Source organism: Lissotriton helveticus, chromosome 5_1, assembly GCF_964261635.1.
Source record: "Lissotriton helveticus chromosome 5_1, aLisHel1.1, whole genome shotgun sequence".
Taxonomy (NCBI): domain Eukaryota; kingdom Metazoa; phylum Chordata; class Amphibia; order Caudata; family Salamandridae; genus Lissotriton; species Lissotriton helveticus.
This window is the reverse complement of record NC_136065.1, coordinates 2,037,523,213-2,037,538,034: the sequence shown is the minus strand read 5'-3', so window position 1 is coordinate 2,037,538,034 and position 14,822 is coordinate 2,037,523,213. Positions and strand designations below refer to the sequence as shown.

Below are 14,822 nucleotides of genomic sequence, written 5' to 3'. Positions count from 1 at the left end.
CCCTTTCTACCTAAATCCAACATGGCGGAACCTTTGCAGTGCTCTAGAGGTGTGGTCTAGAGTAATCCCTTCTCTGTGGTCACTCAAAACTGGTTCTGAGGGCAGATCCTTTCCTGCTGCGATTGGTGCCTGGCTACCTAGAAACACAAAAGAGGAGGCGGTCCCAGGGGTTCACTACATCTACCTGTGACAGGTTAAGCATCTTTGGAGTTAATTCAGTTCCTGGGCACTGCCCAGATGGTCATCCTACCAGAGGAACAGAACATCTCCCAAACTTAAGGCCTTCGTCTCAAGTCTGGGAGCAAGTTCACACCTCAAAGGGCTATTCAGTCTCGGGTGACGTCTGGAACCTCATGCAAATGGCCTTCGGCAGGATTTAGGAAGATAAAAGGTGACTTTTTAAAAGTGCGTCCTGTAAAAAAATGTTTACCTATCCGACAACCTATGAATATTGGGCAAATAATAAACATTTTTAAAAATCCAAGAATTCATTTTTTTACTTTTTACTGTTTCCTAAGTGGAAAGAACATTATTTGTATTGAAATATTATATACCAGTGCCTTTTGGTGTAATAGCTAAACATGTTACAGTGAAAATAAGGACATATCTAGCATTAAATATCTACATGACCTCATTGTATATATTGTGCACCATTCCTTAAGCATTAAGTCATGGTGAATTAGAGGTGACTTATTATTTATAAAGAGGTTTTAGGCTGGTCAAAAGGGATGTTTTGCAAAGTCAAATGTACAGTTTTAAAACAGTGCCCACAGACTACAGTGGTAAGCCTTCAGTCATGTTTTGCTCTGCCACTCTAGTATGGTCATGAAGTGTGCTGCAGTCCACTACGGGCATTTAACTTACAGGCCCTTGGAACATCTTGTACTACATACTAGGGACATATATGTAAGTTAAATATGCCAATCAGGAGCCTAGACAACTTCTAAACGTTTTAGGGGGAAGAGCACTTGCACTGAAGCCTGGCCAGCAGAGTTCCAGTGCAAAAAGCCAGTAGCATCAGTCCAAAAATAATTAGGGTGATCATGCGAAAACAGGCAATTTCCTATAGTGGGAGGTTCATTGGACAGAAGCAGGGGCTCAGTATTTGTTTGCCCATGTACTGCAGTGAGGACCTAAGTCTTCACTGCCATAGTGGGTAACTTAAGGTCAAGAACCTTGGGCTCCCTTCACATGATCATGGCAAAGGAGGCACACTCTTCTGTGGCATGGCCCAGATGCAATACAGGTCCAGTGTCTGGTTAGATGTCCAGGCCACTGGCATCCTGAAAGTGCAGCATCATACGCCTGGTTCACAGAATTTGTTCACAATTGTATTGAGGGTTTGGGCCCTCCCATGTGGTTCCGGCTTTGTATGGGAGTCTGATGGACCTTCTCTTAAACCAGTCAGTGTGGAGGCTACCCTTGCTTGGAGATGCAGAACTTCACGTCAGAGTCCTGAGTTGCCTTGGGTTTCCTTAAGGTGCGGTTACTACAGGTCTTGGAGTTGTGTTCCGACCTCAGGCAGCACAGACAAGCCAGTTTTTGATCCATGTCTGGTGGTGCAGAAATAAAAGACCGGACATTAGTATGCATGAGTGGTGCCTATATGCAGTTCCGCTACACTTCCGGAAGGATGAAGTCGTAACAGAGCAGCATGCTGCCACCTATCAGCATGCAGGAGTACTGCTTAAAAGTTCAGATCCAGGTTGATGCCTGGGGAATATTCAAACGGTGAGGAATCTGCGGTTAGAAGTATCCATAAGAAATAAGTTATTTAGGCTTTGCTTGAAAGGAACAGAATCAAGCACATAGGTACAAGCAGCTACATCTAATGCCATTCAGCTTTTAGTGTTACTTGATATGCACATTCATTAGTTCTGATGAACACCTGGACATGAACCAGCATGAGGGTGTTTTACTACATGCAGAAAAGGATGCTTTACAGGGACAACATCTGTGTTCTTGTCCTGCTAACAATAAAGGGAGATGAATAGGTTTCCCACTACAGTCTTTCTTGACCAGCTCCCTTGGTGGGTCATTGTAAAACTGTTCTATGATTAATACGGACCTTACCAAATTGTTTAAACCTGAATTTTGGGAAAAAAATAAATGTTGGAGCTTTTAGAGAGTTGAATTTCAGCATTTATGTGGCAGGAGTCTCCCATGAAAGACTGATTTACAATTTCAAGTAGTGATTTTCAGGTCTTGTTGCAAAGTTCACAAAGGACCCATTTTGCCAACAAGGGCTGCGCACATTTTATTTTCAAAGCGTTGTAAATGTCAGTCAGTCAGTCAAAAGTTACTTTATTTGGTTTATCACAACCATAAAGCACACTGTAAAATTTGTAACAGTCAGAATTTTAAAAGTAACATATTTTCAATAAAACTTTCAAATATTTACAATTTCTATAACATTTCCAGACCTGTTCCAACCCCAAGCATCTGTTCATTTTTCCACTTTCGATAGGAAGTTGTCCACTAGTGTCATGAATTTTACCCCACGGCATATTAAAATATTTGATGAGCCCCCCATCCAGCTTGTTACCGCCTGTCTGCACATGCGAATATTTAAGTCATTTAAGGATGCTTTTAGCAACTTCCTTCTCTCAACTTTTACAGTCTCACAAATGCACATTAAGTGACATATGGTTTCTGTATGATACCCACATAGACGGCATTTTTTCGCTTGCTGTTTGCTTTTCCAGGTGGGGACCAAATCCTTCGAATTATGATCACCTAGTCTGTATGCCATGAACTTCCTTTTTAATGATAGACGAAAGTGGGCCTCTAAGTAGGGTTGTGGTTTTGGCTTTATATATGAATTTATTACCACCCAGGCGTGCCGGCGTTTGGCCAGTCTTCTTTTAGCTTCCACGAAGGATAGTTTCTTAGCCATGGTGCTACACACTCTGTTGAATGTTGGTCTTTCCAGGTTGCTGTTCCAAGCTTCCTCGATCTCTAACACCTCCAGGGCTGTACACAGATAATCACCCCAAGTATTTGTTTTTTTTTGGTCAAATTGCGTCTTTATTTCCATCCAACATGAGTTGTTCAACGATCCCGGTTCAGATGTAAATGGAGCAAAGCCATGAATATTCAAGGTGCAGGCCAAGGCAATAAATGAACCAACAATCAAACTCATTTTGCTCATTTCATCTAATGTGTGTGCAAAATACGGTTCAAACTGGATCATGCTTTTCTGACCAGGGATAACCACACAAACCTGAAATCCTTTTATTTCTAAGGTACCCTAATGGACTGGATTTGTGGGGTTTTCTTGTCCAATTTCACTTCACTGTTGGTTTGGAAAAATGGGTAGATTTCACATATTTTGTAAATCAGGTTTTCTTTTTGTGCCCTGTCATAATTAACCTAAAGAGGGCAACAGATTGACCGGGGTATTTAAAGATTGGATGCCTGACTGCCAAACTACTAATGTAGAGGAAGCAAGCCACCCACCATATCAGCAACTTACAAACATCTGAATGAAGAATTTCTTGCAGGTGGAGCATGATTTTTCACCCAAGTGGAATCTTCCATTGTAGAAAAACACATAGTCCCTCATATCTGCTCACCGTGTGACACCCTCCACTGTGTCAACCCCTCCTAGTACCCGTCCTGTGGTACCATCTCTCTATTGTCTCATGACTTTGCCCCTTCCTGCCACCACAGTTGGGCCAATGTAAATCCTGGATGTGGCTAGCACGATAGGGGTCCATATGCAGTTCTTTAAGGCAAAATATCACCAAAGCACTGGTAGCTTTAGTCTACAAAAATGAGGATATTTTAAAATGCTTATGAAGTGAATCTGGCTTAAATGATGTCACAAACGCTACCTTAAATTGGGCTGCCAGCCAACGCCATATCAGCTAGGGTCACGTCCATCAATAGGGTCATCACAATGGTAGAGTGAACTGTGGGTCCATCTTCAGAAGTGCAGCTTTTAGACACTCTCAAAATAGGGAAGTGGAATGAAAAGCAGAGACATCTGCCTTTTTCTGTTGATATCCCATTTGCTCTTGCCTCTATTTCAAGCTCTGTGTCATTTGCAAGCTGCAGCCTTTTTGCCGCTGGAGATGCCACCTACTGAGCTACAGTGCTGGTGCAAAGGATGGGCAGCGGCTGCTAAGTCACATTCTCCCTAACACTATACTCCACTGCCCTGTTGAAGACAAATACCAGTGCAAACCATTCTCAGCACTTTTCCTCCTTCAAACACTCCAGAAACCTCACTTACCTTCCGCGCACTGACATACGTCTTCAGAGCAGAGGGCGTTGACCAGTCTGCTCCTGGATGGGAGGTTGTAGAAAATATTGCACCTCTTGTCTGTAGGTGTGAAAGGAGATGGTCAGTGCAGTCAAAGGACAGAAAAACATGAGCTCAGTTGCAACTAATTCTTTGTCTAAATAACTAATCATGACAATAATACACAAAGGCTTAAATCACTGGATTAGAGGGCCTCCCACGCCTGTGGACACTGATGACATCACAAGATGTGCCGCTGACCTTTATTATAAGAAGAGGGCGACATATTGTACTGGAATGGATACTTTATGACAACAACTTTTCATAGACACAGATAAGGGCAGGAAAGAAGCCACATGGGGGCAGAGGTGTTACAAGTGAAGCTCCTAGTGGTTCTTGATGCTTACATTAGTGACAAATAGCAAGCCTGTCTGTTCCTTGCTGGCTCCTCCTGGGAGGGGATAGTGCATAACAACAACCCTATCTTCGCTACCCTGGGACTTGTAACTCAGGTATGGTTTGTCTGAAAGTTGCCACAATCTTGGACGTACAGAAGCTGTCCTGTGAAAGTACAAGGTCACAGCCCGCTCGGTATCCAAGGACAGCCTTACAGACAGAATAACCTGTATGAATTGGGAGTGTTTTCAGCTGGACGACTGAACCTACTGGTATATGCTAGCCATGGAAGACGCTCAAATGGGACAAACAGGCAGCAATTCGTACCAGGGCACACGGCTGAGCTCAATCAAGTAATTTAGCGACACAGAGTGGTCTTCTAGAAGGTCTTACCCGGCTCGTAGAAGTCGTACAGGGTGGCAGAGGCCGGTTGTAATGAACCAACCTTGACAGTCTGGGTGGCTCTAAAGCTGATGTGATCTTTTTCAGATGGAACCTGGAGAGAGAAAGTGTTATAATACTAAGCATTAGGGTACTAACCTCATGAAGGTAACAGCTCACAAACTTCTGCCAGAAGATGGCCAGATCAGCAGCATTCACAACTACATGTGTTGTGCTGCTGATGACAGCAATGATGACGGAGCAGCAGCATGTACACCGCCTTTATGGAATGGGCAGAAACGTGCTTAGATAGGGCTTGAGACTGGCATACCAGCAGCATGGAGCAGTACACGTACACATGCCACTGATGATGGGTTGACAAGCAGCATGTAGAACCACCTCTAGATGGGCCACCTCGGCAAGCACACCAACTACACCAGTGTCGCCACTATCTAAATGAGAGAGGACTAATTCATTGACTGACACCAAAAACCGATTTGCAGGTGTTTAGAGAAGCTAAATGTTCTGTGCTCTTCCATGTCGATCTTACCGTTTCGAAATAGAGAAGAAGTCGGCCAAGCATGTACTCATAGTGGCTGATATAGCGGTCTTCCATATCCTTCAGCTAAAAGAAGAAAGCAGAAAAGAACTAACAATGTAACCAAAGGTGGTTCAAATCAGATGTGAAGTAGCATAGAAATATACACATACAGACAGCAAAGTGAAGAGTCGTCGATAATCACTGCTGTATCAAACTGAAGACTCAGGTAAACAAGCTGGTGCGTGTAAATTCACACACGCACACACCATACACAAAGACAAGGAGATCCAAAGAAGCACAAAAACAATCAGAGGCAAATATATACTTACACATTTAGGCAAAATGACATGCAGGCAGGAACAAACAGGTACAGCAGAAGTGCCTCTATATAGTGCGAACCGGATTTGACATTCAAGCTGTGCACTTTTATTTTAAAATTGTATTTAAAGGTGGAAAAATCTGCAGTTTTTTGCACTAAGGAACTTTGCACGTTGCACTTTTAGTAGTATGCGTACAGCTGAAATAGTCATCTTTGCACCATTGCACATTGCACTTTACCTCTCCCCCTAACACTGTGAGATAGTATTATTTTGTATTATACACTAAAAGTGTTGTGGTAAATTCCTTTTAAAGTATTGGGGGGACGATGCAATAATTCAGAATACTGTTTTCTCCTCAAACTTAACATTTACACTACTGAACAAATTGCACGAATTGCACTTTTTTCTGTTGTTCTCCCTCTACGGAGCACTGTTCTTTAGGAGCCCTGGTTTATTGGAGAATGTAAGTGCTTTTGTAATTTTTTAATGTGTTTTTGGCTAAAAATCTGCACTATTGCACTATGGCACTTTGGCATCATTGCACTTTACTTTACCTTCCCCTTTGGGTGAGGGGGAAGGATATTACTTCGAGCAATTGGGTTAAGCACTAGGGAAGGTTCACCCTCCCTTGTATGGTTAGGGTAGGATGGTTAGGATAGTTAGGTTCAGAGATGGGATCTAAAAAGCTTGAACTTTATTGAATTGTAAACTATACCAGAACCACTGGAAATTCTAGATATCTTAGATACTTGGTTTTCAGGGGGGGGGGCTGCAACAGGTATAAGTGTTATTAGTAGCTCATACTAGATGTACTGTGCTTATCGGTGGAAGTAGGTAACAGCGGAGGAACAGACTGCTAGGGCCTTTTTAAGGCGGCAATAGCAAATGCACAAATACTTCTTTCTGGAACCACTCTGTAGTGTAGTTCCTATATTCCCAATAGGCTCTGCGCATTGGAATAATATATCCTGCAGCTTAGACGTAGGACTTATGTCAACTAGGTCTCTGCCGAATATATTAAACTTAATTGTGAGTGCCAGCTAGCTCAGAGGTCACTAGAAACTTTCTCGAAAGTACAAGAAGGGATTAGTCTCTGACAACCTTATAACATGACAACTTTGTTTCCACAGAATGAAACGTATCTCTAGAGTCGCAGAAACAATAGACGGCTATTTCACTCAGTCAGATGTGCATGCTTTGTTTCACCAGAGTTGCTTAGAAATAGAGAGATGGGTGTTTTCAATAAAAGTATTTATTGAACAGTCTTAAGCATAAGAAATGCACTGCTACAATTGAAATGCTGGTTAAGAAGTACAATGCATATAATACGAATAGTATTATAAAATAGTACTGTGGAAGCATGATATGTTTTCTAAGCCATAAACATAGAACATAAAATGCATAAAATACATACAGTGATAAAATAGTGGCTAAAAGTACTCAACTGGTGCTTCTAAAATACGCCTACCCCGGTGTACCTAACCAAAGTCTAGTACGAGGGAGGTGTAAGTGTGGTGTAGCTTAAGTCTAGTAATTTTCTGCCAAGGATCTGTTCCAAGAATTCTCTAAGGGTCTAATCAGCTCCGTACCTTGGTTTTAGAATGATAGAGGTCTTGTATCTCTCTCTCAGGACTCGATCTCCCAGCAACCCGCAAGGGCAGCCTGGAAACACCAGAGCTGGATTTCTCGGCAGGAGAAAAGACAGCGTCTTCTCAGAGCGTCAGTTGGAGGGTCGGCTTCTTCGGCACTTGCAGCAGCAGGGCGTCGGGCAAGTAGTTAGTTGATCTGCTCCTAAACCACTGTGTGTTTGACTTGGCAAATGTAGGCATATTTATACTTTGAAGGTGCCGAGTTTAATGTAAGATTGGACATAATATCGTCACTAGTGCCTCAGTTCCTTGAAAACTCCAGGAGTTCTTGGATAAATTAGTATTCAAGCAGGGAGAAGTCCCTGACTGCTGAAGGCTGGTTTTTCCAAGAAATCACTGTGGATTCTCGGAGTTTAGTGGAAGTAGCCATGCCGTATTTGGGCTGCACAGGTTAAGACTAAATAAGGCAATGATTCCTATGCCTATATAAGGATGAGGTGAATTATACCTATATATGGGCATGAATCGGGAAAATTACACTAGGGTCCTAGATTCCCACTTAACACCCACTCCACGATTATTAAGTTCAATAACACCTAAGCACTGAACATATCTAAAGCAAAGTGTTCACAATCCCACCACAAAATACAAAAATGCATTTAAATAGGCTTGTTCACATGAAATGAGTATATACTGTATGCAAAAGTCATAGGCATCATCTGAAATCAAGCATAAATTATGAGTATATATTCTCTCATGAAATAAACCGAAAGTACATTCATCAATTGATACCTGAAATCTGTCCCATAGCATAAGCTTTTATCTGTGTTTGTTTTCGAGGTTGAAACCAAATATTGTCATTTTTAGGAAGTTCCATCACAAAATCTTGTTCTATAAGAATAGTTCTACTTTAAGCAGATTACTCTGTGCCCAGAGTTCCTATTTAGGAAAAAGTTCAAATTAGTGGATTGTTATTCTCAGGAGTGTCAGGAGAAAACATCAGATAATCTAGGCTGGCAAAGAAACCGTCTACTGTGGTAGGTGAAAGTGGAACCACTTCAGTTAGCAGATCAAAAGTGCAGAAGTGTGGATCATCGCCGTCAGCGTTTGATGCATTAGCAAAGTCCGTAGTAGATGGTATCTGTATGCCTGTAGTTTCTCGTATCTCAATCTCAGTTAGACTTGCCGGTGAGACCTCAATGAATGCCGTCATCAGAATAGGCAGCCGTTGGGGGCAACACGATGCATGAGCTGTTACTGGACCTAGCAAAGCGTCAACATCCGCAGGCAGGACTGATGGAAGTGTAAGACAGATGTCCAACACGCATTCTTCTCCGCAAAGCAGGCATCGAAGAACAGGTAAGATGCAATCTTGCCAGATTGGTCTGAACGATAGAAACCAGGTTGTGTTCAGATCTCTTAAACGAGCCAAGCCAAGAATCTGTGAAATTCTCTCACGATACCTTATGGCAAGGAGTCATTGTTACATGGTAGTCTGGGTGTTGCTGGTGGCAGGACTTGCCATATTGGAGCAGAAGGAATAAAAATAGAATTCCTGCTACTAGTCCCAAGATGAGAGGCAGGCCGCCGAACACAGAGTGCACGAAATTTGGAAAAATGGAGGACTGCTTCAAATGGTGTTAACAGTCCAGAATAAATCGTCTTAAATACATGTGCGATGCCGCTGGTATCAGAGTGGAGGAGTGTGGCTCAATGGTTAGAGCGGCAGACCCTGATGCAGAGTTCTGGCCAGGGACCAGGGTTCGATTCCCACCTCGGCGGGGTCTTGGGCTCAACTTCCTCGGACCTGTTAATTCTCACCTCGGTGCCTATTCTAATCACGGGCCCCACGCTGCAACTCTGGGCAATAGCTTGCTTAGCCTCCACACCGGCCCCAACAGCGCTAAGGATGCCTGGCTTCACCCTGGGGGTGCCCAGGAGTGGACACTTCACAATGAAAGCTAGGATGGGTTCCACAGCGGTATGAGTATCAGCGCCAGGAAACCACATAGGCGACACCGCAAGGTGACCGTCTGGTGACAGTGCGCTCTATAAGTACCAAGACATTTACATTTACATTTACATCAGACATGTTTAAGATTTGACTTAACATTTCTGCGAAATGTACTGGGCAGTTTGTTGATAATAATACATGTATCTCTGCAGAAGACCTTGCTACTTGCAGATCATACGTTTCTCTAGACGAGGTCAGTGGCACATTTTTTTGTAAAAGAATGGCTTGTATTCTGCTTAAAGTATCAATTCGTATAGAAGAGATATTCAGTGAAGGCCATAAAGCCGTCTCCCTTCCTGTCTCACTTTTTGGATACAATACTTGCATACAACAAGTGACCGTGGATGACAGTTACGAGATAACTTTTTCCTGGCAACATGCCACAACAACTGTGATCATTGAGCATAACGTAGCTGCCATTGGATAGCTGCCTGAAAATCGGTACTATCGCTGTGGAGGGCGAACCATGTAGGTGGCAAGAGAGGTTATTTGCAGAACCATCGCAAGCGCCGTGTAAATTAATATCCTGGCACAAAAGTGTACCACTCAGTGAGTTTTTACAATTCATACCACTAAGGAATACTTCATGTCCCCCATTTCAACATTTTTGTGTGTACGGTAAAACCCATGTTGCCTTAATGTATTCTTTACCCAACCTTTCATACAGGCCCGCCGGTATATGCTCCAGACAATACTGAAACAGGAAAGATGTTACTGGTATCTTAGTGGTGCCATGAATTATCCATTCATTGACAGGTTTCTCAGAAACTGTTAATTGTAATCTTTCGAGTTTTTCAATGCTCAGCACCGTATAGTCTGCTCCTCTTTGTGCCAAAGAGATTTGTTTATCTGTAAGGTTAAATACAGCAAACAATGACGTGGTATTGATTAGATGCCATGGCACATAGCCTGAACACAGATTTTGCAACGTCCAGCCTAGCAGCATGATAGAACGTAATTGAGACTGGCCATGTTGTAACATTAACAAGTCTTGTTCTATGATGTCAATGGCAGATGACACAATGCTGTCCAAAGAATAAATTCTGGAGAACAGAGTTGTTAACCCATTGTCCACTACAGAGAGGCTTTTTTCTAAATTAATACGATCAATTCCTCGTATTCTTTCTGCAGTTTCCATTTGCGTCACTTTCCATATTTCTTTGTATGCCGCGTATATTCCGGCATATATGAAACATTTTTGCCGTGGTTTGTGAGGCCCCATTAACAAAAAAAATCGCGCGAATCATTGCTTTCTTTAAGTAAAGATAAGTGTTGTTTAATTTCTGGAAGTGTAGATTTTTGAAGCCACTCAAGGCACAGCTTCCCTACACTGTAAGGGGTTACTATCCCTGGATGTTGTCTCTGGGAATATCTTGGATCTGGCCTATTCAACTTGAACCCCTGTGTTTTTCCCAGGAATCTATCATGACAGTTATTAGTGTCTGTGGGCCAGATTAACCATTTTTTCCAATCACGAGTAGTTCTGTTCTGTGTTCAAATATAGGGTACGTCTACCTCCTCTTCTGTAGCATTATCACGGTCAGATGCGGGTTTAGGTATAGACGGTTTATTTAAATCTTTTATCTTAGCTAGGCCAAGAAAAGAAGTTTGTTGAACAGTGCATTTTAAAAACATAATTTGTTCTGGTATAATACAGGCTCTGAACAGGGCTTCTAAACCTTGCACCTGCCAGTCTTTTGTGCCCCAGACAGTTTTTGTCTCGATGTTGTCTTTCCAATAGTCAAAACCTAACGTAGACAGCTGAGCATAAAAGTTTTCAGAATAACCTTGTTTAGTATTGGTCAACATTGTTTTCATTCCTGTCTTATTCTCATTTTTGAAATAAAACATTTCTGGATTTGTAACATTTAACCCTGTAATGTATGGAAACTTTTCATAGAACGTTTTTGAGCTGTCTTTTGGTGGCGTTGGACAATGTTCCCATTGATTGTAGTGAAACACATTTCTAGGGCTTGCAGATGTATGCAAATAATATTATTTATTATTTATTTACTTGTTAAGCGCGGCTGCCACCCAAAGGGTATCCTGGCGCTGGACTATATATAATGGTGACTATAATGATTAAAACAATACATTTGTTCATAATCTGATGACCCTTCTAAGTAGTCATGTTCTGTACATTTAGCTGACATTTCTAAATCTTTCATCATGTTATTAACAGTCTCAAAGTCCCAATCATCAGAAAATGTACTGGGTGCGACAAAGTCACTCAAAGAAACCTTAAACTGATGTGAAATCTGCAATAATACCACCGGACCATAGATGTCATAATCAGTTCTGTCCCATGCTATACCCCCAGGTATAGGAACGGCTGTGATGTTCACTGCTGACAGGCCTCTTCTTTCACGATGAGATGATTTGTAAGGTTTCAGGACCAAGTTGATTTTCTTACTTGCTGTGTCCATAGCACTATATTTTCCATCAATCATCCTTCCCAAGCTTAACACCAGTACGAGCCAGGGCAGGAGGAAAAACACACCCAATCCATTCCAAAATTCAACCCATGGTGAAACCAGATATGTTCTTTCCAATAGATGAAGGAGTTCGGTTACTTTTTCCTTGAAGTTTTTCTTCGCTGGCTTATCCTCAGGTTCACTGGGATCCTCAAAAAAGTTATCGAAGTTGATAAAGTAGACAGAAGCAGTTCTGTCAATTGTTGGTATTGCATCAGGATTACTTGAAATCACTGGAGCTGTTTCTTGTCTCGCCATGTTTGTATAGTCAGATGTCACATCATTGTAGACAGGCATGTCTTGACGAATTGTTATTTGGGTTTCCAGAGGTACCAGTTCCATGGCTTTGTTGCACAGTCCTTCTTTTCTTACTGCAGGTTTATCAAATGTGATAAGTCTTTCAGTTTGAACCTCTTGGATTGTAGCAAGATTTGGTCGTCTGCTACTTCTCGGGAGTCCACTGGGCCTACTACTTATTATTGGCCACATGATTGTGGTTTGACCAGGTCAATGGATACAACTCTGTTCTCCCTTTTACCAGCAAGGGGCAGTAGCACTACTGATCTTGTTCCGTGGATGGCCAAGACTGGTACTGCCTTTCTGTAAGAAGGCCCAAATTCCTTCTTTACCGCGATTTTCTCCCTGACCAGATCCCCAATCTTTGGAATCCAGACAGGTCTTGCTGGGACAGGTGGTTTTTCTTCAGTGGGCGTTTGCTTCTGTATTGTATTACTGTATTGTATTACTCAGACTTCTTCTTGTTTCATTTAAGTCTTGTAAAACAGTCAAACGATCTTTGACATCAAAGGGTTTTTCTTCCACCACTGAAGTCTGACAATCAAAGTCTTTGAGTATCATTCTAGTACCAAACATTAGTTCATACGGAGTGACTCCACCCAGAGAATTTATTGGCAGATTGTTAAGACTACGTTGGACACTTATTAGATGTTTGACCCACCCATCACCCGAACCTAATACCTTAGCTGTTATGGATTGCTTTATGTCACGTTTTTTTCTTTCCACTACCGCATTACCCTCATGATAGAAGGGACTAGAATACTGCATGCAACGCCCAAGCTAGCCATGGCCTCCTTGTAAGCTCGAGAGCTAAACGCAGGACCCTGGTCAGAATGTAGCGTGCCAATTGCATATGTGCCGATAAAGACTCGTAAATCCTTTATAACAGTTCTGGCGTCAGCCGAATGCTGGGGCCATATCCAAATAAATCTTGCGCAGGAATCCACTACGACCATGACATATTTATAGTTACCATCCCTTTGTAAGGGACCACAGTGATCCAGATAAACACACACTAGCGGTTTATCTGAAATCCGAAGGGGCGTCTGTGCAGGTCGCTTCACTGTGGCAGATTTCACATTCTAGAACATAGTTTCTAGTTTGTTTCCTCATGCGCGGCCACCAATATCTCTGTTTTAATAATGATACTGTGGCGGAAACTCCTGCGTGTGCAGAGGCCAGTCCTTCATGTGCTGCAACGATTAGTCCGAACCTATGTTCCATGTTTGGGATTGCCCTATCCCCCCTCCAGGGATTCGAGCAAAAGGAACATTATTCGCATCAGTTATATATGAGTACTTTATTGGAAAGCCTTTTGGGAGTGTCTTACCACTGTTTTTAACTGAAGCAGTGACAGCTTGCATTATGTCGCTGTCTATTTTTGTTTTTGACCGAGTAATCGCAGCTACGGAAGCCGTTTGCACAGCTGCCTTCGCGGCTTCATCAGCCAATGAATTCCCTGCAACGTGAACGCCATCACGTTGATGACTCAGTGTATGAATCACGTGAGTTTTTTGTAGTTCTTTCTGTAAAAGAACTACCTGTTCCCAAAGCGTTTTATCAGGCTCGGCTCCCAACTTCCTCGGGGCTGTGATGAGAGTCCGAATCCCGGCCCTACCGAACAACCTCAGTGTTCATATACTAGAAACGAACAACTAAGATAATACAGCGGGGCGCGGGAAAGGAAGGGAACAGCAGGGAGGGAGATCTGCAACAACAAAGAACAACAAATTAGAACACCCTATATCCCTACTCTAGAGTGGTGTGGTCGACATTTCCTCAACCCCAACACACCCTCTATTGCACCCCACTCATTACCTGTAAAGAAAAATACACAAGGATCTAATCCAATGGAGACAGGGGTATGGTGAGGTTAGGAGAACTGTGCCCAACTGTGAAAATAAAACAAACACAATTCAATCCCTCTGCTCAAATAGCCTGATACACTCGCATGCTGTGCAGAATAGGGAATATTCACCTACCCTGAACAATGTGGGATATTCTATAAATGGGCAATTCCTCAATTCCCCTATTTGCGTCCAATACCCCTCCTGTCTCCTGTTAAAGAGATACAAAGAAACAATAATGAACTCTGCAATCTTCGGACACTCCTCCGTAAGACTCAATGGCAGGAAACACTTCACAAGGAGTTCACAGAGTTAATGTCACTCTGTAACGCTGTTGTTTTTACACTTGCGCCCTTCACAGTTATGAGAGATTGTACATTCTGAGGGCCAACAGTAGCGAGGCTCAATAAGGCACCAGGTGAGTCCTATCGCCACTGCGCAAGTATGCAAATATTTACAATATGTACACCGTCAAGTTACCCAGGTCGGCTTTGTTTGGCTCACAACAAGCAACTGGTCCACTACCCAAATGACCAAACGTAAAGCCACCTGGATGCAATAACGAACAATGAAGTCACAGAGTTTCCGAGTATCACTCCTCCGAGGGATACCTTCAGAGATCAGAACAGGCAGTGGGTGTGTTGTTGGGATCGACACTACCAACGCCACACACCCCCTAGCGATACCAAGTACTCACGATTCTGACGGGGTTGGAAT

General features: G+C 42.7%; 1 protein-coding gene across 1 annotated transcript in view; it reads right to left on the bottom strand.

Annotated features, from left to right (window-relative positions):
• The window catches only part of LOC144756224 (complement C4-like), a 1,111,910-nt gene that overhangs the window by 121,606 nt on the left and 975,482 nt on the right, over nt 1-14,822 (bottom strand). Inside the window, exons 35-37 of the mRNA XM_078645841.1 lie at nt 5,574-5,648; nt 5,036-5,138; nt 4,238-4,327 (exon numbers count right to left, since the gene is read on the bottom strand). Coding sequence (XP_078501967.1) covers nt 4,238-4,327; nt 5,036-5,138; nt 5,574-5,648 — 268 coding nt within the window. The remainder of the gene's footprint in view (nt 1-4,237; nt 4,328-5,035; nt 5,139-5,573; nt 5,649-14,822) is intronic.